The sequence below is a fragment of the Hippocampus bargibanti genome, linkage group LG20 (genome assembly GCF_051943395.1).
Source record: "Hippocampus bargibanti isolate YZ-2025 linkage group LG20, ASM5194339v1, whole genome shotgun sequence".
In the NCBI taxonomy this organism is placed as follows: domain Eukaryota; kingdom Metazoa; phylum Chordata; class Actinopteri; order Syngnathiformes; family Syngnathidae; genus Hippocampus; species Hippocampus bargibanti.
Window position 1 is genome coordinate 5,393,508 of NC_142753.1, and position 24,266 is coordinate 5,417,773.

Genomic DNA, 24,266 nt, shown 5'->3' on the forward strand with positions numbered 1-24,266 from the left:
AATTCATTTTGACATGTTTACTGCGCCATTAAACCTGGATTAAACGCCGTCGAATAAAAGCCATCGTCATTTATTATACATATATTTGATTTACAGTCCCCCAGGTTGTAGCCGTACACTGACAGCACATCGAGCTAACATGATTAATGCTAATATTTTCGTTTAAGCTGTTAGTTTGAAGTAGGAATGCTTGTACTCGGACAGACGTGAATGTTTCGCGTGTTATACTACTTACAAAGCACCGTATGGTCTTTAAATTAAAATACAAATCGAAAAATTAACAATTGACATTGAATAACAATGAACATTTCTTTTTAGGAATTTTAACCTAGAACTTTAATTTACGAGGGTGCTTGTATGTAGTAGCTACTTGCTGAATAAAGTTCGGAGTTTGTGATTCCGTTTGCTATCTTGTAATTTTAAACGTGACCAATTTCATTTTCCGAATTTAAAACTTTCAAATTACATTCCATTATTATCATTTGACATATGTTCGACACTACAAATCAGTCCTTGTATCTCGGGTCTAAATAAAGAAAACACCGGCTTCTTAGGCCCAAAGGACCAGAGGGTGACAGTGAAGTGATTTACGATAGCCACTCCATGATTCAAGGTGCATTTGTAAAAAGTTTCACAACAGGGCAGGGGTTATGATGATATGACAAAGTGGGAAAGCATTGCAACTGATGGACGACACCAGAGAGCTTTCTTCGGCAAACCAAACGTTGATCCACTTTTGCACGACTGCACATACCATGCAATGGGCGAACAACTCACTTTTCTGGAGGAGACATAAGAGAGGGTGGGTGGGGGTTATGTGGGTACTCGCACAAATGCTTCCATCAACACAGTGGTCTTTTATCACTTCCAAAGAATCATAAGACCCTTCATAATGCTGATGTCAAATGACATCAGACATGCATGCATCTACTCCTGACCACGTGAAGGTCTGTCTTGACTTGCCCTGAGGCAACTTTGACATATTATCAATATATTAAAAAAGAAAACTCACCATGAGAAGTTCAACATATGCAGTACAAATGACAACAATGCCAGATACAATTTCCCATTTCTTTCTCGAAGAAGGGGTCAAGTGCAGCTTTCGGTCCAACAGGAAGAATACAAAATTGTCAAGTTCCTCTTTGTTCAGTAGATGCCTCATAGCTTAACTGTAAAACACGTCGAGAAGGCTGATTCCACATTAGATACGTCGACAACTGTAGAATGTATTATGCCTTGGTTTTCCTGCAACACATACAAACTCAAAGAAATTTTAAAAATACAACAGAAAGGACATGATAAGCTCCCTGCTCCTTTTAAAGCTTTTGACATTCGGAAAGCGGGACAACATATAAAGTAGCATAAAGTACCTCCACTGTTTTTCTCAGATGTTTAGTCACACCGTTATAACTCCACCCGTTCAATATAAAGAATGAAGCCCACAAAGATTCATTGTGGAACAAAACTTTATACCAGAACATTTTGTAAAAGTATTATTAACAAAACTATACAAAGTACAATAACATTACTTACCCGTCGCTTATACAATAATCCAGTCACACTATTGTCAAAGCTATAACACATTTACTTGATTCAATTCTATTTTTTTAAACTTACTTTCCAAACTAATAACGCCACACCTTGCTTGCCCACATATAATTTCTAATTAGCCATCGTAGGGCCGAGGCACCGCTAAGTGTGAAGATTTGTTCCCGTGAGGGGTTTAGTGTAGCAGTGTAGTGGACCTCCAGTTTGGGTTGAGGAATGAGGGCCGCTGAGAGCAAGCGGCAACCAGCTGAGAGATACTCCCTCTCGCTCTCGTGACTCCTGATGGGAGTGGGGGGGAGGGTACATCAATTGCATGTAACACTTATAATTCATCCACATGAGTATAAACTGGTGTTACCTTTTCAGGATAATGTTGAGGGTGGTGGCTGTCATCTCAGAATTGGGGAGAATGAATGACGCATTGACAGTGATTAACATCTCAAATGTGAGCGCGAGTTCCACTTCCCCCAGTCGACTGGGAACGTTCAAGGCCATTAACCCAGCGGGGGCCAATACGACTGGGTAATAGCCAGCAGTTAGAGATTCTTATGGGTACACAAAAAGGTAGGAGTCAAGCAATGCAGATGAGGTATTCATGAATCAATGAAAGGTGTTGGACCATCACACCCCTCTCGCTTACGCTTGAAAAGTTCGCGCGCACGTAGCCAGTGGTTATGTTTCCCCAGCTTGTGTAAAAGCCTCTGCAGCACAGCGCCATCTACTGGTACCTTCCTGGAAAGCATTAAATCCACCATGTTTGAGGCCACGGGGAGCACAAGTCTGTCCACGCACACTTGCAGGTGAGCATTAAACAAGGGGGTGTACTGAGAGATGTCAACCTGGTCTGGGGCGAGAGAAAGACACACACACACGCACACACACACACACACACACACAAAAAAATCCAACATTGGTTCAGTCTTTCTTGTCAGTTGGTGCTTCACAGGGGCTTAAACGGAAAAGAAGTTGATAAATCTGAGTAAAAGCACCCACGTTAGCTCACCGTGAGGCTTTTGTATTCCTGGGAGATGATACAGGAGCTCCAATGCATCTCTGTGTGAGGCTTTCTCAGCCAGATACGCCAGTACGCGGCTTCGTCTCTCCAGGTCAGGCTGCTTACACGGCCAAATGTTTGAACTCACAAACCATTTGCTTTCTGTCGTCACAGATGATGAGGTTTGGGAAAACACCGACAGGGTTAAAACATGTCGCGGGGATACCCAAGTCATTACCTCTGAGAGTATTGAGAGCTCCTTCCAGGCTGCCGGCGAAGAAGAAGAGCTCCGCTGCCATGGTGATCAGGTTGCAGCGTGATCCGCCGCCCTCATTTGCAAACAAACCTTTCTGAATGGAGTAGTTGATGTTAAACCGCGTCAGCACCTCCAGCACCTTGCGACCCTACCACACGCGCGTAAACACACACAAACAAAAAAAGCAAAAAGGTAGTTGTTAGCACCTCGACAGGATGTAGGGCTGCATCTGGGAAATGAAAAAGCGGGCCAGTTGGCAGCCTTATGTCTGAAAAGGGAGTCAAATTCTAAAATTGTTGGGGCCTTGCGGCAATAAAGTTTGTAATAAGGCGTATCGATATTTTATATAGCACCCATAACATCAAATTCCAAACGTTTGTTCGGATGGGTCCACTTACCTTGACCCACCGTTGAGTTTGATGGTATATTTGCATGATAGATACTCCAATTCTGCCAATGAAACCCATCAATGGGGAGTTTGGATCTTCAGCGGTACAAGCTTCAGAGCAGGATGAAAAGACAAGTGCAATGAGTGAATATTTATATATATTTATAGTGGATATTTGACAATAAAGCTGACTTTGACTTTGAATAATAATAATAATAATAATAATAATAATAATAATAATAACTGCAGCTTATTTATGTATTTGCTTACTTGTTTCAGCAAACGGCACAAATGGCACAGACAGCTTAGCTTTAGTTTCGGATAGAAGAGCAACGGCAATGTGCCCGCTGATTTGTTCCACTTGGCTGGGATGTTGGTAGTGTGTGCAAATGAAGCGAAAGGCTTTCCCCAGGCAGGGCCAGTCCTCTTGCTTTGCACAAAGCTGGCAAACACAACAATGTCGGCAAGCCGTGGCCGGATTTAACGTAAGATATAAAGTGCGCAATCTTGTGGGTGATTTTGATCGGGGCTAACCTCCATCTCCACAATGACATGGGCCAAGATGAAGTAGTCTGAAATGGGTACACTGGCGGAAACGGATAGTCTTTCACATCAAAGGAGATGAATTACTCAGCAGTATGAAAAAAAATCAGGTCAGTAGAAGTGATCCAGGACAAACTAACCACCATACAATCCCCACCCGCCCCCAAATTATTTGCAAAGTAATTGGGGACAATTCCGGGGTAATTGTTACACCACCACCCCTCGAAAAAAGAAGGTTTATAGTTTTCCGGAAATGCCACAAAATGGCAACAAAAACACTTTCCTATGGGGTAAAGTTGTTGCCCGTAGCAAATAAAACTCCTCCCCTGCACTTCAACACAGTTCCTCCGCATCAAAACAATCGAGTAAATTGCACAAGGTTGAGGCCTCCCGAGCTTAACAACAGAAAGGAGAATTTACGAAACTCACAACTCACCTTTGATTGGCAGACACGTTTGCTTGAACGATCTGCTGCAATTCGGGAATGTTTTGAACACCATCGAAGCAATCCAAGCTCAGCATTAAATTTTCACTGGCCATCTGTCAGAAGGCGAAACATTTACACGCACGCCGACATGCGTAGACGGCGTGCAATGATGAGTTTAATGTTTTTTACCTTATATGTTAGCTGCATGAGGTGAGGCACGCCGCTCGTGAAGCCGTTTTCTCTCACATAGGTGAAAAGAGCAAGCAGGAACTTATGAGTAGGCTGAAAAGGTGAGAGAAACACGTTTCTCCTCCGACTGTTTTCTAGTCTTACCCCCCATCACTTCATCACTTTGCTGCTGTGAAATGTAAATTTCTCCACTGTGAGACTAATAAAGGCAAATCCAATCCAATCCAATCCCCCTCCCAGAAACATTTTCTGCCATCTGCTGGCTGACATGACAAATTACAGAGTGGCTCATTTGAACGCACACTGACCGTGATCTTATGAGCCAAGCAGACCCCTAGCACAGACAGAACATCAGGTATGATCCCTGCTTCCAACAGACTCCACAGGAGGGAGAGAAACACGGGCATGGAGAAAAATGTTCCGGGGGCGTTGCGCTGGTAGTAGCTGGCGAATAAAAACCCTGAAAACAATAAGCACGAAACAAGCCATGAAGATGCACTGATGGATGATTTGATTTCAATCGGATATGCGGGTGGACAGGAAATTCATTTTTAGTCGTACCTGCTTTTTGGAGGCACATGCGATTTTTGGCGAAGCGTGACACGGTGTTGACACAGAACTGCCCAAAAAAGAGCAATCTCCATTTAATATGGCGTGTTGCAGTAGTTTAATGTTTTTCTAACTCATTCACTGCCATTCACGAATTTATTCAGGAATTGAAAACATGATGGAGAGAGCCATTCCCGAATTTATTCTGTTTTTTTTTTTCTTGCTTGTCTGCCAAAGACGCAGTATTTCCCTCTTTTCCATGTTAGCGCTTTGTTCCAGCTTCAGCTGTTGTTAAAGCGCTATATAAACCAATGTATTGCATTGTATTTTGAACAGCCACCCTCATTTGAAGCTCATATAACTCCAGACCCATATCATTTAATTCTTTTTTTCTAATAAAAGAAGAGCGTCTAAGGTTTCTTACGCTGCACTGAATGTTCATATAGTCTTAAAACTCAATATTCTGTGGGTCCTGGAATTCAAGTGACAATGACAAAAACCCTGGCATTGGAGTGGACACATTTTTGCATGTCTGGCAGTGAATGAGTAAACAGTAGATAACATGTTAAATTTGAAACCATGAGTTATATTGATCGGAAGCAGTAAATAAAGGCAACGGTTTTATCTGGAAAATTACCCCCCCCCCACCCAATTTATTTCCATGGGGGCGGGGGGGTTGTTCAAAGGTTCCATTGTACATTCAAAAGTTCTAATTGGCACGGTCAGCCAAGTGCTTACCTTCTCGTCGCCTTCCATCGGCACATGCAGAAAGCGGCATGTCTTGTATTTACAGGACTGCGATTCACTGAAGAACTGCTTGCAGTACTGAATATTTAATGAGGTATATAAAAAACATTTTTTACATTACACAAACGGCTGGCAAAAAGCACAAACGTTGCACCGTGTGGGAGATAAGAAGCTCTGATATGAATACATCCACAACTCACAAAACGTGAGGGATATCTGGCATTCAGGTGAAATTGATTAAAAACATGTTAAATGGTCACATGACAGTGATATTGTATCATGAAAGTGGGGATGGATTGTTGATTTTCTCATCTAAAATAAGTCACTGAAACATGAGTAGTAAAGACCACGACAACAAATGTCTCAATAACTCGTCAAGTGCCCATTGCGCATCAATGACAGCTTGACGACAATGACCTCACGCTTGTTCACAAGTTGCCTTTTTGTCGCCTTGCTGTAGGGCAGTTCCGTGCTGCATTTTCGAGGCCCGAGCGGCAATCATCATGCGGTCAAAGGACGTCCACTTCTACTTCTTTCAGTGACTCTCCCAGTCTCCGTTGCAACCTGCCGATGACACTCCGGGACCTTTTAGGCTCAATGGCCACTTCCGTCTGAGAACATCCTGTTTGAAGCATCTCAACGGCAAGGTCACGGTCTCATGATGTCAAAATGTGAACAGCGTGATGCGGACGTCGGTTTCAAAACCGGCTCTCGTTGAACCGGGATGTTTATTGGGTGACTGAATTTCGCCGTTTGGCTCCTCAGCAAAAACTACTACAAAACTTCACAGTTGGAAATATAAAAGCGTTGATAATGTCACATGAGGGTAAACCTCATAAGGTTTAAATGCATTTTAGGCTTGACTTCTGAATTTTCACCTGAAAACCAAATATCCCTCACATGTCGCCTGAAATACCCAAACCTTATTTGACACAATACTTACCAAATTAATTTTCGGACGCATCGGATCGCTTTTGTTTGCAGTGTTTGGCATCCACGCACCTACACAACGCGCTGCGGCAAAAAAAAAAAAATTGAAACAACTATTCAAAATTACCCATCAGCCCAGATGTTGTCATGCTTCTTGAATTCACACTCACCGTTATTCACTGGCCCAAGTAGAGAACTGGGTTGACACGATTCGTTCCCTGCCTCAACTTCCGCCTCCCTGTTGTTGAAAAGAAGAATCAATGCGAAACCAAAACTAACACAGGGATTGAAATGTGCAAAACTCTTACCTTTCCTGGATGTCTCTGTCGTGATGATTTCCGCCAGCATCGGGTGTGTTCCGTTCAATCACCTACAGGAACAGTTAAAGTGCCGTCATTGTCCATTTAACTCATTCACTGCTAGACGATGTGCAAAAATGTGTCCATTCCAGTGCCAGGGTTTTTGTCATTTTCACTCAAATTGCAGGACCCACAGAATATTGAGGTTTAGGAAGACATAAACATTCAATGCAGCGTAAGAAATCTTACTCTCTTCTTTCATCAGAAAAAAATGTTATTCCTAATTTATATGGTCGAGAGCAGGCGTCGGGAACCTATGGCTCGTGAGCCATATATGGCTCTTTTGATGATTGCATCTGGCTCGCCGATAAGACTAAATACATATTCTTGCTTTTTCGCTGTTCATTTCCTGTTTGGGCGGCAGTTGGCGGAAAGTGCAATTTTGATTGGATGCTACTGACCTATGGCCGTTGATGTCGAAACAGGTAAACGCCCCCTTTTAAATAAGCCTGACTAGTAAGAAAAAATACAAGTATCTTACACTTCAGGTTGAATTGATGGAAGGATTCGCCTTTGTGGAGAGAAAAAGTTTTGCAGTGATTGTAATTTGCAATGAAACAATAACACGAATAAAATAGTTGAATATCAGTGGCACTTTGACAAGCCACATGATAACATTAGCACCAATATACTTCTGTGAAAGACAGCAGAAAGAAAGCATGCAAGCTAATGAGCAGTGTGCAGGCTAGCTAGCAGTAGTTTCGCCAATGGACCCGGCAAGTTGAATTTTTTACCAATTATTTTTTTTTACCAATCATGAGGAACGGAAAACTATTTATATTCATGGTGAGTATTATCACAAAGTTATTTTAAATAATATATTCTGACATTTTGTTGAAATCACGTTGTGTGCGTGTTTGCGTGCGTGTGTGGCTCTCACTGAAAAACATTTCTAAATATTTTACTTTTATGGCTCTCTTCATCAAAAAGGTTCCCAACCCCTGGTCTAGAGTAAAATGAGCTGCAAGTGGGGGCGGCTGTACAAAAGGCAAATGATTCCCCCTCGTGGAAGGGAAAAAACAAGAAAGAAAAACTAAAACCTGAGCAAATTCGGTAATGGCAGTGAATGAGTAATTTGGCCCAAACTGAATTTTGATCAATTACCATTGATTTGGTGACGTTTTCTTTTCCGGATACGTCACTTTGGTTTTTGGGAGAGGGGTCGCTCTTCTTAGGCCTCCAGGGCCTGTCGGAGCTCTCCTCTGAAAAAAAGTCAGACGTGTGAGGCAACAAGGTGATAACTTGAGGTCATTTCATCAATAGACAAACAAATAAACAGATAAATAAATAAAAAGAATAAAAAAAAAAAATAAATGGGTTTGTTTTGTTACAATGCAATGAGATTGCTGCTGGTGTAGTATTAAAAAACAAAAAACAAAAATCTCATCACATCGTAATAACTCTCAGCAAGGTGCTTAAATTGGCCATACCGTTGTCTGAACTATCGGACAGATGATTTATATTAACCGGGGTCCAACTGAAACACAAGTAATATAGGAAAGTACGCCGTCACAATAAGCCGTAGACAACTGGGAGATGGCGTCAAATATGAGGTTTTACCTTTGTTTGAAAGCGTGCGACACGCTGTATGTGGTCAAAGTTTGGGGTTTTTTGCAAACTCGGTCGGGACCCAGTTTCAACATACTCTGTTGGGGGAGGTTGTCAAAGAGCTCTGAGTCATTGTGGTCCACATGAACAAGCAGGATGTCACGTTGATATGCCGTGAACTCGTCCAAAACGTCCAACTGAGCTGACCCGGATTCAGTCGGCCAGCGTTCGGTGTCTACGAGATCGGATAGACGTGAGCCTGGTGATGCTGGGTCGTCGGGGGATGGTGGCAGGTCGTGGCTGTTTAAGGCTTCACCGTGGTCATCATCAGAATCGGTGAGGGTCAGGCTCCATTTGGCGGATTCCGGCTGTTCTGATTCAAGTTGCTCCGTGTTACTTTGTACCTCAGTGGCTTTTTCTTTCGTTTCTTCCGCACTATCACTGACGTCACCGCTAGTTCCGAAAGAGGGTGACGGTTCTCTTGGAGTACGAGAAACAGACGGGATTACTTCCGTTTGCGCAAAAGCACTCGTGTGGGTTTTCAGGGTCATGAATCCACTCACAAGCAGTTGCTTGTTGTGCCAGGTGATCGAAGTGCGAGCACAGGAACCTTTTCTTTCCCAAACATAGAGCCTCACTCTTTGGCAGGTTAAGGAACCCGTGTCATCTTCCAACAATCCGAGGGTCTCCTCTGTAAAGTCCACATGTGGCTGACTGAGACTGTTTGAGGTCCCGCATCGCGTTTCCTTATTCGAGAGGCAGTTGGGTTTCAAGTTTTCCTGATCTGGAATAACAGTGAGAGTTCCACAATTCGTAAAAAACTGTGTGTTGTTGTACGTTTTGCCTTCAGATATCTCTCTTTGAATGGTGCCATATGTTGACCCCGGGTTGGATTCAATGCTCTGCTCTCCTGGAGGCTTTCCGATGGATGCAAAGACGTCCTTCGTCCAACTCTGGAGAGAAGAATCTTGGTACTTTCTCAGTTGTGTAGTACTATTTTGGCGCTGGTTACTTGCACCTTTGTGGTGGCCTGAACAACGAGACCTGAGCTGCAATCCAGCAGCTGTTATGTCCTGTTTAAAGCAAAAAAAACAGTCTTGGTTTGGAGACTATGTGGTAGTACAAAGTCACAATCATAGCACCTTGGACAACGTCACAAATGTTGACCTTAAAGGACAACCGATGTCTCCGGTCAAGTTGTGTCCATAATTTGTCAAATCGCTTCAAATGACTTCTACTGAGCGTATTTTACAAACATTCCACTGCATATGCCTATATTTTACGTTGTAAAACTCGCGCTGAATATTACGGAAGTCTTGTTTTTGAGTTGGTGACGAGTCCTCACGACACGTCACTGAAGGAACGCCCCTGACCGAGAAAGGACAGACCTTGCATCACCTCAATGCATTTTGCGGTACTTTGTTTGGTCTGAACACTTCGTGTTGATGGCAAAATTAGAAGGAAAACACAAATAACGCAATGGTGAATCGTTGTATGTTACACCGAGACAACTATTTGATATTCGCTGACAAAAATTCCAAGCTGAAAAATCAAAACATTTCCAACGGCGCTCTGGCGCCATCTTCTACATTTTCTGTGCCGCTACACCTCAGTCTTGATCCCTCAAAATGACCCGGAAGACCTTCTTTAATCGATTGCAAACATTTATACTTTCCTCTTCAGAACTATTTGAATCATATTCATAACTGTATGCGTAACAAGAAAGCATATTCTCCGAATCTGAAGCCATTGTTTTGATTCTCGAGCAAGGCAAGACGTCTTGGCGTGACGTCGCGAATTGGGGGCGGGACTTTCTGAAAATGCCCAATTCGCAGCTCAATTTTTTGCAGATTTTGGACACTTTAAGTCATTTTTATTGGTGTTTTGCATTTGACTAAAAATATCAGCCTGCGTGTTTTGGGTATTTTAGATGCTATAAAACGTTTTTCTGATGTCAGTTAGGAAACAAAACAATGGCGTCGGTTGTCCTTTAAGGTTGACTACTTCCTTTCTTCTCCAAATGGATTTGTACCGTTTTGAGTATGTGGGCAATTTTTGGGGTGCCTGCCTTACCAGTGTTGAGTTGATATTACATTCATTGCAGAATCTGCAGCCAGCGGATGGGGCAAATCTTTTTAAGGGGGTTTTAGAACCAGCAAGGGAGATTGGGATCTGCTTCATATTTTGGTCCAAATCTGCAGGGGAAAGAGAGCATTGTTACATTGTTACGTAAAATTTGCCTCGATTGGAATTGATTATTCACAAGACCAACCTCAATATGCGTGAATTGAAACAAATTGCAAAAGGCGTTGAAATAGAGGTGTGTGATTTTTTTTTCTACTGGATAATTTTAAATAGAAATTGGGATTTTCCTCCCGCTCAACTGTGCTTAAACGAGCCATGTCTATCTGTACATAAAACGATGTGCATTTTTATGCAGAGGCCTAAATGATGGAGGTGATGGTGAATTTTCACAGAAAAAAAAAACAACACGGTGAGCGTTCAAGTATTGTAGAAGGGACATTATAAAATAAGCAACACTTAGAAAAAGACAGATCATAGTTTGTAGCCAACACACACAAGTCACAGGCACCTTATTCACCCTTCTAATAACGGCACAAAGTCTGAAAGCACAAATTAAAGTGGTTTCAAAAAGATCTAACCATCCATTTTCTTAAGTGCTTGTCCTTAATAGGTCGCAGGAGACTTTTTTAAAGTTTATGTGCCTTCTTCCCTCTACAATCTGTGGTGCTAAACATACCTCCAAAAACAAAAAGCGGTCAACTACTTACAAGAGAAATCTTCATGAATAAAATTTAAGAGCACCTTTAATAAAATATGTCACTATTTAAATGAAACGACGCTCCCGAGCTGTAATGACTCGAGGAATTTCACCGCTATTGAAACAGAAAGGTGATATTTTACATTTCAGCCTTATTTTATTTTTTCATGAATGTGTTTCATTTACTTATTGGCCTAAGGCAGGGGTCTCACACTCCGGTTCTCGAGGGCCGAAGTCCTACATGTTTTCCAAGTCTCCCTGTTGCAACACACCTGAGGCTGTGCAAATGTCTCCATTGTGGGACGAATAAAGGTTTTCTGATTCTGATTCTGTGTGGCAACAGGTGTGTTGCAACAGGGAGACTTGGAAAACATGTAGGACTCCAGCCCTCGAGGACCAGAGTTTGAGACCCTTGGCCTAAGGCAAAGATTTTAGTGATTAGGAAGTGCAGTTAATATTTACATTCTGCATTGTGTTCCAGGAAACTAAGTGATATGTAGCTAGAAGTAGCGCAACAGATTTATTTGCATGATTGTTGCAAACCGCATGTTTAAGTTTGTCTGACTGATTAAGTCGAGTATATTGAACTGATTAGGCCACATCTCTGTTGCAGAATTATGTTTTTATGGTAAAGGGTAAGAACGTTGCACTTCAAAAGTATTTCAAAAGTTTATTCCTGTAATTGTAGCGGCACAACTGTCTTTTGTATTACCAGTCATGCATAATACAGCCTATATTGTTTGTTGTGATAAAAATCGTTTATTGAACAATGTATTACAAAAGGACCTTGTTAAAAATGATCACAGATTAAATGGCAATTGCAATTTTGAGGGGCTGGAGGGTACAACTGTATTTTCCATTATTGTTCAGACCCAATGTTTACAAATACACATCTGCAGAATACAGAATAAAACAAGTGTATAAAACTAATTCGTGGCATGGAAAATGGTTGTTTTACACAGTTTGAAATTCTCAAATCGTTTTTAAAATCAACATCAACGTTTTGCTGGCGGTCCAAAATTTTACTGTCCAATTAAGCGGTCAAAACAATCAAGCATGGTTACATTTTTTACACGATATCTTGTAGCAACCCCTCAATTTATGCAATTATCACGAAAAATTAGTCATTTACCGCCGCTGAAATTATTCCAGACGTTCAAAATGAATCCAATTAAACCCAAACGTAGACAACATAGTTGAAAATAATCTTTTTTTGACGACCTCGCAATGTCGGTCACGAATCCTCACCAGCTCGGGCCATCATCGGTTTAAACTTCATACGGTTAGCTTGTTGTGCAAATCTGGGCAAAACGTTTCAGCGGTGGGTGGCCGACGATGGATGTGAGCATGGTTGGCATCAATGACAAAGCGTATCCTGTGGCGAAAAATAGTTTTGGGGGTGTCGAAGCGGCGACAAATATACTCGCCTGATGTCCCGGGAAGCATCGCGGCCTCCGTCCCTTGAAAAGCACCGGGCTCGCCTGAGCTGCGCCCTCTGTTATGGTCGAACCCCGGGGTACAGCCAGCTTGTTGCGGCCCGGTACACGGTTCCACGATGTTGAGAGTCCTGCCACGTCCACCCAAGGACAGTTTTGGGGCTCGTTTTTGTCTTTGTGGCATAAACAGGTTGGGGTAGGAGGCATTTTTCAATTTGGCCCGATCAAGTTTGACCTTGGTCGTGGATGGGACCATTATGGGATGGCCTCGTGTTGACGGTTGGGTCCTGTGAAGGGAATTATGCAGGGCGGCCATTTTGTGGAGCCACAGTGCATGCGTAATTGCTTCTCGGTAATCGTACTTTTTGGTACCTAAAATTGTGAGATTGTAGCAGTTGAGGAAGGAGAACACACGACTAACTGGAGCATGTCTTTATTCCAACTGCTAACAAGTGGATCTGACTTGAACGTTGGAAAATGCAGTAAAATATTCTTATGATAAACAGGCCTCCTGCTGTACACCTGCTGGGTGAGATACATGGTCCTAGTGCCCGCCACAAGAACTCACTTCGACATGACGCCAGAGGTCGACAAAGGACTCACTTTGCCCCAAAATAAAGGTAGTCATGTCTCAGGACTGATTCGATGTTAGTACTTGAATAAAGTTTCATTTTAAATTACCATTGTTTTGCCCGTATTTATGACTTGATACAAACTAATAAAACGACCCACAACATATTTTAACTATTAACTTAAAGAGCTTAAACTGATAATAAACCCTGTTCCACTGCGAGTCAGATGTGCTCACCAATCGAACACTGTACCAATATTTGGCAAACAGAAGATTAGTATCGCAACTTGTCAAGTTTGTTCATAATTGATGTCTGTTGTTTTTTTTTTTTTTTTTTGCATCTGTAGTCATTTGCATTGCGTGAGAATCACCCCTGGATAATGAACGGATGGGGTCAATGTACCACAATGGATGTTTTTACACTTCTGAGCTTCCTCCGATAAAAGTGCAGAATTTGTCAGGATTTTCGACGTCGGCAGTCCATCCATCATCTGATTGGCATTTAAGCGCAGTGATGTTCAAATGTGTGCATAGTGAAGGAGAGACCCTGGTGTTGGGAAGTAGCCGTTCCCTGGAATGCGGCGGCCTGATTCACAACACCAGCTGTCCCGCCCCACCGAACCGGCAGATGGTGCTCAAATGGTGGAGAAAGACTTTCCATTAGGGAGAAGAGGAGCGGTTACATCTCACTGCTTCTCCTTTGGGGGGCCCGCCTTGTACTCATCCCGCTCTCGGTTTTCCACTTCTCGAATGACAGCTGTGAAAAGAGAACATGCAAATGAGATGAGGCGCAAAAAAAAAAAACACGTGAGGGAACATTCTTTTGAGTTGGATTTTTGCCACGAATTGGGAGATTCGGCTCAATTTCTGCGCACCTGACAAGCCAATTGCAAACCTTTCTGCACTTGCAAACATCCTCTATGCAAATTTTATAATCGCACTGCTGAGGTGTGTGTGCGCGCAAATGTGAGCGCCATAAGCTTTTACTTAGCATATGAAATGAGCTGGGATTAAAATGCGATAAAGAGCGAGGTGGGGTGTTACAAGAGGTCACTGTTCATTCTGATTCTGTAAAGCACTTTCATCTCTACCGCCCGCTCTTACAGGCGTCGGGTCTGCTCACGCTTGCCTACACTTACAATTTCATTTAAATGTTGAAAGGTGGCGATGGGTTTGTGGGGGCAGAAATAAAAGGCAAAAATTAGCTTCTCGTTCATAACGCTGCTCAAATGTGATGTTTGGCATTTACCCGACGCACGTATCCAACTCACACCAGGGTGCCGTTTGTATTCTTGCGCCCAATCAATAAGGTTAGTTAATGAATGTGTGCGAGGCTCCAAGACGCGCCATATATACCATCAATAAATTGATCCGAGCATGTTTGATGCTGATTGGATGAGCTTTAACATTCTAGCATCTCGATATTTGACTATATAGGTCAAAAAGCACCATGTAAACTCAATTTTTAACATATGATGGTACAATTAACTCATTCACTGCCATTCATGAATTTATTCGTGAATTGAAAATAGAACTTCGAGCGCCATTCCCAACATTGTTAGTTTTTTTCTTGTTTGGGTGCCGATAAAGCAGCGGCCATGGCCTCTGGCAATGTTTTTTATCCACAAGGGGGCAGCATTTCCCTTTGTTCCAACTTCAGCTTTTGTTAAAGCCCTATCTAACCCAATATACTTTATATGTATTCCATTATATTTTGTACAGTCGCCGCCATTTCCAGCTCATATAACTCCAGACCCATATATTTTTTTTCAGATGAAAGATGAGAGTATACGGTTTCTAACGCTGTATTGAACGTTTATGTAGTACTTAAACTCAATATTATGTGGGTCCTGCAATTTGAGTGACAATGACAAAAACCCAGGCACTAGAGTGGACACATTTTTGCACGTCTGGCAGTAAATGAATTCAAGGATAGTCAAAAAACAAACAAATTGATGTTCAGCGCCTCCTGCGAATTTTTAAAGATGTCACCATGCCGTTTTAGGCAACCGTTGACGCCTTCAATTTTGTATGCGAGCACTTTATTTGGTGCACCCGCATGTGTCCTTAAAACACAGTTGGCACGTTTACGTGTTGATTAAAGGCCCCTGTTAAAGAAATCTGATTAATTTAATTGTCACAACAGGGGGAAGAGATTTTGTACAGAGGATAAATAGGAAGTATGCATTAAAAAATGGTGATTGCTCTTGGTAGGAGGGCTAAATAAAGCCGGGCGATTATATGTGATTCTATAACTTGTGCGATGTGATATGAAAAGCGGCTATTGATTTTTTTTAACTGCTGATTTCTTTATGCGTGTGTGACGCACACAGCAAGGCGAGCGGCGGCTGAATTCCTTTAAATACCCCTGCCTGCCTGTCTCATCATATGGTTGCCATGGCAGCCGGCCTCTGCTTTCCAGATAAAGTCCACATGCGATACAACCTCCTCTACCTGAATGCTATGGATCCCATTGGCATGGAAACGTGGACACGACGCGTTCCTTCCTCTCCTAGAAGCAAGACGGAGAACGATAGGCACGGTAAATTTGATGTTCGGACGTAAGAGCCGTTAGAATAAATTGCTGATATAGGGGGGAAAAAACCAGGGGTGAAAAAGTGGATGCTTTGTGAGCGATGGCAATTTTCACAGAACAAAGACAAATGAAAGGTAGCTCCAGACAGACTCCTGGAGGTCAGAAGAACAGGTGGCATATTTTCAAAAGACAACCATTTCTATTCTTCAGAAGTCTTTTCTTCCTCATCCTGTTCTGCCATTTCAACGATTCCCAGCCCCCCATCCTTTCCTTTGTCTGCCTTCCTGCCGCTGGTATCGTCCTGCCGTGGACGATACCAGCAAAAAAATAAAAAAAATATTTATATCCATATATATATACACACACACGTCAAGTGAGAAAAATGTCCTTCAGCCTGAATGCATTTACCATGCCATTATTATTAATAAATCTTGTTGAAATGAACAATATATGCCCACTCGAGACCGTTACATCAACAGACGACAGTTTCACAAATGAAACGAGATATTTGTGGTATACGATCAATTTTTGTGAATAATGCGCGTACAAAAGGACTGCTCGCGTTTGTTTCCCTCTTCATAGCAAAGCATTTTTTTTTCTACGCGCATTGCCCTGGAACATTTTTCATTTGAGCGTTTGAATTAAATTTTAAGCGGCGTTTTTACTGACTCTTCTTAAAGGACGTCACTTTTTTGTTTCCTAACTGACATCAGAAAAACGTTTTATAGCATCTAAAATACCCAAAACACGCAGTATGATATTTTTATTATTTTATTATTTACATATTTTAGGGGAAGCCATGAGAATGTTTCATCCCCTCCGCATATTACATCTACAGTGCACAATAAATTTATGAGTAACCAGTTTTCACATTTCCAGTAAAAAATAATGTCTGGTTTTCACATGACAATTTGAAATTGTGGTTGGGACTTTTGCAAACATCATAGTTTGACTTGGTTTCGGGCCAGATTTGGCCCCCGGGCCTTGACTTTGACACCTATGCTCTAAGAGTCATTTTATTTTCCGAGACTTAAATCAACAGATACCCACCTCTATTTTAAATACACGTTTGTGGAATTTACCTTGGTCAATTTACAAGAGTAAATCTTTACAAGATGACTTTCGACATCCATCTTTGCCTTTTTTTTAGTGTGGCCTGAAAGGGAGACAAGTGAGTAAAGAACAGTCGTTGGCAGAAAAAAGGCGTGCCGACATGACAGCAAAGTGGGAAAGAAAGTCGATAACGACGGCACCCTCAATTTCCTTTTAAAGCACAAAGGAGGCATGATTGCATTTGAGAGCTATGGGTGCGCCCTCAGCCTCTCCTAATGCATCTGTAAATTGAGTTGGAAGATGACGACGTCTGTTGTCTGCGCTCGGGATGGAAGCCAGGAGGGTTTAGGCGAGCATCCACCCCACCCTGTCAGCTGCAGACCTCCGCATACCCGCTCGAGATTTTGTTTTCTCCCCAAACATCTCGCAGTGGAGAGAAATTGCAGTTATCCACAAAATCCGGATTATGACCCGATTTTTATTAATGTATTCATTTCGGGGCCGCTTCCTTCGAATGTAGCAAAAAAAAAAAACGCCAGAAGGTTGCTTAGTGTCATGGAGCACATAAATAGCAGTGTCCGCCTTTTAGGTAATTTTATGAAGGATCTGTGGCAGTCGAATGTGATAAGTGCGCATTCATTTCCTCATTAACTGGAGGCTAAATGGCAGGCACACAAAGATGCGCGCATTGGCATAAGCACATGGGTTCGTGTCCTTAAATTGCCTTGGACTAAAAGTGAGAACATCAATAAAATCAAAATGACGGCGCTTTCTTTTTAGTGTTATTTTTAACTCGCCGGGGAATGAAAAAAAAAATAGGAAGCGAACACTCAGTCATGGTGGAAGTCATTTAACAAAAAGCATTTGAGTCGAAATTGCAATTCTGTTGTTTTTTTCCCTTCGGTGGTAAAATTTCAACCGGTTAACTCGACCGCTCAGGAAACGTTGCAAATGGCAACTAAAAGTGGAGAAATAATGCACAGCCAATTCCAATCTGCCTCTCGTCCTTCAGTGGCATCTAAAGACCACATTTTTAGCTTGATAGATGCATAAGAGGAAGGGTAGAATCGAACGCGCGAGCCCGTTGGTGGCACGCGCACACGCCCACACGGTACCGATAAGACCGACCAACAGTCATTTAGTTGGAGCTTTGTTTCTTTTCTTTGTTCCCACCCCTCCCTGCAGTCTGCCACAACTGCGTAAAATGCTCAAACTTGCAGTCTTGAAATTTGAAGCTAAATAGCTAATCGGGTCTATGCGTGTAGAGCACAGGTGTCAAAGTCAAGGCCCGGGGGCCAAATCTGGCCCGCCATATTTTTTTATTCAGCCCGCCAAAGCAAATCAAATTTGTGATATTTGATGCTTGCTAAAGTCACAACCAAAAATTCAAATTGTTCCATGCTGTGACTGTAAAGTGTCCTTGAGAGTTTTGAAAGGTGCTTATAAATGGAATTTATTATTATTATTATTAAACCACAATAACAGTCATTATTTTTTAACTTCAAATTTAACAACTCGTTATTGATTAACTCATTCACTTCGGGAATTGAAAATATGACGTAGAGTGCCATTCTCGAATTTGTATGGGTTTTGGTTGTTCTTGCTGGGGTGTTGATAAAGCGCTGGCCATGGCCTCTGGCAATATTTTTCCCTTCCACAAGGGGGCAGCATTTCAATTTTTCCCATGTTAGCTCTTTGTTCCAGCTTCAGCTATATAAACCAATAGGTATGTATTGCATTGTATTTTGGACAGCCACCCTCATTTCAAGATCATATAACACCACACCCATATCATTTAGGAATTAGTTTTTTCCTCATGCAAGAAGAGAATCTAAGGTTTGTAACGCTGCGTTGAATGTTTATGTAGTCCTAAAATTCAATATCCTGTGGGTCCTGGAATTTGAGTGACAATGACAAAAACCCTGGCACTGGAGTGGACACATTTTTGCACATTGTCTGGCAGAGAATGAGTTAAAAATGTTGAAATTTGGAGACGTGCGTTTGTTTTATAGTGTGTAGGTGAAGGTGTGATATTGTCCCAATGAAGAGTCATTTCTGTATTAGTGTCATAAATTTAAACACACACACACATACAGAAAAATCGCTTACTGTCGCCTTTGGTGACTGATGTGTTTTAAAGCTAACTCCCCCCCCCCCCACCCCTTTTTCTCTTTTATGCCAGATAAATTGTTTGGCCTCGTATTTGAGTGCACGGCTATAAATTCACAAGTTCCTGCCTTGCTGATTCGGACACTGGGGTGCCAGGCGAGCACTAACCCTGATGACTCCTGGAGGATGCCAACTGCTGGGCAGGGTTGGGCACGTGAGAATAAGGGAAGACGACGATCGGGTGGGCAGGCGCATGGGTGGCGGTTGGCTTCCCCAGGCACAGAAACTGTAATGAAAGCACAAGATCAGCTTTTTGAGGAGAGGTGACTGATAAATTTGCAAATGGACGCGTTATTTCCACCGCTTAAACGAAAAAAAAAAGGACAATTGTTCCGCCCTAATGACTGGCACATTGTAGGTTGTGTACGTTGACGCTGGTAATTACGGATTAGTACAGACTGCCCACGACACACAAAAAAAAAGCCAAATAGCAGGATTACGCTTACGCACAAATTGACTGGCAGCAGCAACGTATGCACGCGCATCCCACTCAGACCGAGATGCTCGTCGGCCATCACAGGCTCGGCGGCAGCCATTTTGCATGCCGGCTCTGGAATGCATCGCAATTTTTCAAAAAGTGATGCTCGCCACCGCAAATGTCATAACCCATCTAGATTTTGGTTAGTTTTTTTTAACCCCCCGACCTACCATTGGTAGTATAAAAGGAGCACGCATACGGCCGGCGTGCAGCCAAGCGTGGACTCCACTTGGTGAGATATGTACATATGCAACGTGGAGAGAATGGTTGGGGAGAGGGGTAGGGGTGGGGGGGGCACGCCCTACAGCTTGACAGCAGTCGCATATGGAAGGTGAGTGGAGGGGTGTGAGGACAGAGGAAATGGGGGCTAAACGCAAAACGGGAAATATACGGGTTGTTCTTGTCGGGTCACCATTTTTAAAACAAAGAAACTGCGCACTTTTGCTGTGGCTGCTGAATGTGCGCGTGCGCTACGACTATAAATGACCGTTGTATGAAATATAAATCATACAAATACACATGCACACACACAACAGGGGTTAATAAATATCCACTTGGATCAATACGTGGCACCGGAGACGCTGTTTCAGATGATTGATATCCAGTGTCTTTGTTCAAATTTACAATGTCGGTGATAATGATGAGAAAGATGCTCACTATGACCCAAGAAATAAATTAATAAAAAAAAAGTTTGACCCCCCCTTAAAGAGATGCACTGATACCCCCCGCTCCCCCAATCACATGGGCAAGATGTGATAAAGGCCACTTAAGGATAAGATTACATCTCTTCCAGTGGTTGGCACACAGACGGTAGTGGATGGTAATGGCTGGGGGGGGGGCAACGATGTAATGAAATATGACGGTGATGGCGGAGGTTAAAGCGAAGGATCAATGGAGCGTGTCTATGATGTAGACGGCGAGCCGTTTGTACAGTGCTGGTTGAATCAGGGCGTCGGGTAATGAGCGAGTGAGTTAAAGGCGTGGGGGGATGGGGGAGGGGGTACAGCGGTGCAATGCGCACATGGCATCTTTCCGAGGTGAGACATGAGGATCACATGTGTGTATGTATGTAAATGTGTGTGTGTGTGTGTGTGTGTGTGTGTGTGTGTGTGAGACGCATTCCATACATGTCAGCCCCCCCCCACTCCGACTCCATACAAGCCATGAGACCGCAAATATGATCGCCGCCCTTTGTCTGGGTCAGCGATGGCCGTCGGTTCAGCGCCATCACGCCGTCTTTTCTTTCGTTTCCACGCTTGCGCTCACGCGTACTCCACACACAGTCATGTGCATGGCAGATGACCACCCCCACCCCCCCTCTTGGACACCCGTGTATTTAATCTCATTCTCCCTGGTATGTCTCTCCAAAGATGACAGTAGTCCTCCTGTCATGACCGACAATCCAACCCGCGTGTCCTCAGATTGCACCCCCCTGCCCCCCACCCTCCCACGCCCCCATCACCATGTCCCCCATCATCATCTTCACCATCTTCTATGAACATGTCCTCCTATCGCCATGAGTCAAGAATGTTGGGCAGCAATTAAGGTGGAGGGTTGGGGTGGAGGGGGGGGGGGGTCGTCGATTATATCGAGAAGATTGACTTCTTTCTTCTCACCCAACCCTCCCTCCCCCTTTCTACAGAACTGCCGGTTGGTGACAGGAGGGGGCTGGGGGGGGGGGGGGTAAGTTTCCCACCCAGCGGCGACTGCATGCACAGCGTCAAACTGAGGGGACCCTTTGTCTCTCACCACCAGACCGGGGAGAGATGGCGTGCGTACACACACACATACACATACGCTATAAATATATATATTGTGTCCATATATGCAGATGACACACATCACATAAAGCCGCGCACACTCCGGGAGTGCCAACCATGACATCCTGGGGTCCCCCCGGCACCTGCACACCTGTATAATGTACATGTGTTTATTCCATTGTCATGCCATGTGACTTTTCACAGGGCCCGTTGAAGAGCCACATGTCAACGTGTAAGAGTGCGTCGGGACTCACCTGGCCTGGACGCGGCGCTGTCACGGTTCGGCCGCCTCCAGTCTGGCGGCGGAGCGGTGTGACACCTGAACGCGGCTCCGCCGCCGCTTTGCTTTCTGCAGTAGGTTATTGGATCAGCAGCTACACCCTAGCACTGACAGGAGAGGGGGAGACAGAGAGGAGGGGTTCTTATCCAGCCTGTCGGATCGTACCACCTGCCGAGAGGGGAAGCGGGCCGGGTCGGCTGAGTCTTTGCGGCGCTGGTTCGGCTGCCTTGGAATCATCCCTGCTGTCTGCGCAGGGATGGTCTCTCCCGCGTGTCGCTGCTCTGATTGGATGACACGCTTCCTCCTCATCAACATGTAAAATTCCAAGACAGAGTAATGTGGCGTTGTGCGTATTTGTGTACATATGTGTGTGGGAAAGGCAGACAATGCGAGTCAAGAAACAAAAAAAATCATCACAAGCCTTTTGTGTGCATTACAGAAATACACGTCAGTGGCGCTCGTATGAGCGATGGCGTTTTGCGCCTGTCAATGTTTCATTTTGCGCCTTTGTGGGTCAGGCAGGCCATATACAAGATGCCATTGTCTGCTTGGGTGTGATAGAGCGAAGAGGGAGAGCCACGGGACAAAGAACGCAAGAGATGGGAAAACACAAGTGTGCGCCCAATGAGCTGTTAGCATTTGTTTTTGCAAAAACAGACAGTAAAGTGCTTTCCGGTCCGTCACTTTCTGTCACAACAATGGGATACACGCTCCCAAAGGAGACCATGTCAAGATGGTGGCCGGTTTATGGCCCCCGCCGTGTCCCTCCAGCATCCCCTCACCCATAACTCCGCTGTCACCTTACGGGACCTTTAATCCACCTCCATGTTGGGCGTCGTGAGGCTCCTCAAAGATCGAACGGGGAAAGAGGGCAAGTCGACGAGGGCGGGCGATGAGCGTGTCACACGAGCCCCCCCACCGCCCCTCAGGATAAGCTAGTGAAATACTGCTGACTCACCATGCCTGCAATGGAGCACAAAAAGAAAAAAAATGACAAACAAAGAAACTTGGCGACAAATATGAGCTGTAAACTACCTTAAAATCAAAGACGCTCACAATCATCAACCAAAGTATATTAACTCATTTACTGCCATTCAAAAATTTATTAGGGAATTGAAAATATGACAGAGCGCCATTCCTGAACTTGTTCGGGTTGTTTTTCCATGCTTGTCTGCCGGTAAAGTGCTGGCCATGGCCTCTGGTAATTTTTGTTTTCTTTTCCCGGATTTCCCTTTTTTACATGTTAGCATTTAGTTCCAGCTTCAGCTCTTAAGGCGCTATATAAACCAATATGTATGTATTGCATTGTATTTTGGACAGTCACCCTCATTTCAAGCTCCAGACGCATATCAGAATCAGAATACCTTTAAAGGACAACCGACGCCATTGTTTTGTTTCCTAACTGACATCAGAAAAATGTTTTATAGCATCTAAAATACCCAAAACACGCAGGCTGATATTTTTAGTCAAATGCAAAACACCAATAAAAATGACTTAAAGTGTCCAAAATCTGCAAAAAATTGAGCTGCGCAGTGGGCATTTTCAGAAAGTCCCGCCCCCAGTTCGTGACGTCACGCCAAGACGTCTTGCATTGCTGGAGAATCAAAACAATGGCTTCAGATTCGGAGAATATGCTTTCTTGTTACACATCCAGTATTGAATATGATTCAAATAGTTCTGAAGAGGAAAGCATACATGTTTGCAATTGATTAAAGAACTTATTCCGTGTCATTCTGAGGCAACATTGGAGGGAAATTTATCACCAAAAAAGAGGCAGAAAATGGCGACCGAGCTCCCGTGAGGAATTAATCAGCCCGTTTCCACAGGCTGGTCGCCCTCTTCTGGCTCCTTTTGGTGCAACATGACATTTTCAGACCAAACAGGAACAGCAAAATGCATTGACGTGATGGAAGGACTGCTACAATGTGTCCTTTTTTTCGGTCAGGGGCGTTCCTTCAGTAACGTCACGTACGGACTCGTCACCAACTCAAAAACAAGACTTCCGGAATATTCAGCGCAAGTCTTAAAACGTAAAATATAGCTATATGCGGTGGAATCTTTGTAAAATACTCTCAGTAGAAGTCATTTGAAGCCATTTTACAAATTATGGACACAACTTGTCCAGAGACGTCGGTTGTCCTTTAATCGTCCCACAATGGGGAAATTTGCAGTCCACAGCAGCAATTTGAAAGGGTATGGGGCAAGGGGGGGTGAAAGGATTAAAAAACCTTCTAAAGATCTTCTAAGCACAGTAAAAAAGTCAGCAGACTGAGATGTATACTGTAAATATAATTTGGGAATTAACTTTTACCCCAGCCTCTACTGTAGCGCCTTATAATGATGTGTGCCTTATATTTAGAAAACCTTGATATACTTATATAATATATTGGAAAACTGTCATTCATTGAAGATGCACCTTACAGTCCAGTGCGCCTTATACGTATATGGAAAACATTTGAAAATACACCATTCATTGGTGGTGCACCTTATACGATCGTGTGCCTTGTATACCGTAAAATCCGGCAGGTGGACTATTTGGGAAATTCATAAATCTGGCCCGATCTTTCCATCGTGTACCAAAAACGCAAAAAAACGTGTGATGATCTATATTGCCATCGGTGACACTGACTTAATAGCCTCCTTGAAAACAGACCATGGCTCTTTCCTGGTTTTTCTCCGTCTCTCCCTCTCCCGCTGCCGATTTAATTACTTTCTATATTTAT

The 24,266-nt window shown here is 43.4% G+C and overlaps 2 protein-coding genes and 1 long non-coding RNA gene across 3 annotated transcripts; all 3 read right to left on the minus strand.

The window, feature by feature from the left end:
• Nucleotides 1-185: 185 nt before the first annotated feature.
• Nucleotides 186-5,722, minus strand: topaz1 (testis and ovary specific TOPAZ 1). Its single transcript, XM_089023509.1, has 13 exons — nucleotides 5,633-5,722; nucleotides 4,907-4,964; nucleotides 4,654-4,805; nucleotides 4,346-4,438; nucleotides 4,166-4,269; nucleotides 3,721-3,790; nucleotides 3,457-3,628; nucleotides 3,197-3,297; nucleotides 2,781-2,946; nucleotides 2,552-2,704; nucleotides 2,189-2,392; nucleotides 1,907-2,093; nucleotides 186-1,827 (listed from the first exon to the last, which is right to left on the minus strand). Exons 1-13 carry the CDS (start codon nucleotides 5,648-5,650, stop codon nucleotides 1,626-1,628), a joined length of 1,680 nt encoding a protein of 559 aa, XP_088879635.1. The 5' UTR covers nucleotides 5,651-5,722; the 3' UTR covers nucleotides 186-1,625.
• An 874-nt stretch (nucleotides 5,723-6,596) lies between these two features.
• LOC148882795 (uncharacterized) lies at nucleotides 6,597-6,927 on the minus strand. The gene is made up of 3 exons (XR_016118656.1): nucleotides 6,880-6,927; nucleotides 6,742-6,809; nucleotides 6,597-6,655 (listed from the first exon to the last, which is right to left on the minus strand). It is a non-coding gene; the product is annotated as an uncharacterized LOC148882795 (long non-coding RNA).
• Nucleotides 6,928-13,583: 6,656 nt separating this feature from the next.
• On the minus strand, nucleotides 13,584-21,780 carry LOC148882796 (uncharacterized). The gene is made up of 5 exons (XM_088986884.1): nucleotides 21,709-21,780; nucleotides 21,518-21,644; nucleotides 19,134-19,251; nucleotides 15,722-15,779; nucleotides 13,584-14,024 (listed from the first exon to the last, which is right to left on the minus strand). Exons 1-5 carry the CDS (start codon nucleotides 21,778-21,780, stop codon nucleotides 13,947-13,949), a joined length of 453 nt encoding a protein of 150 aa, XP_088843010.1. The 3' UTR covers nucleotides 13,584-13,946.
• Nucleotides 21,781-24,266: the final 2,486 nt, after the last annotated feature.

Coding starts and splice junctions, on each gene's coding strand:
- topaz1 (XM_089023509.1), bottom strand. Junction 4,439..4,653: donor GCTTGGCTCATAAGATCACG/GTCAGTGTGCGT, acceptor TCACCTTTTCAG/CCTACTCATAAGTTCCTGCT. Junction 3,629..3,720: donor ATGTCATTGTGGAGATGGAG/GTTAGCCCCGAT, acceptor TGTGTTTGCCAG/CTTTGTGCAAAGCAAGAGGA.
- LOC148882796 (XM_088986884.1), bottom strand. CDS start 21,780: ATGATTCCAAGGCAGCCGAACCAGCGCCGCAAAGACTCAGCCGACCCG. Junction 21,645..21,708: donor GCTTCCCCTCTCGGCAGGTG/GTACGATCCGAC, acceptor TGTCAGTGCTAG/GGTGTAGCTGCTGATCCAAT. Junction 14,025..15,721: donor ATGGGATCCATAGCATTCAG/GTAGAGGAGGTT, acceptor CTCTTTTCACAG/CTGTCATTCGAGAAGTGGAA.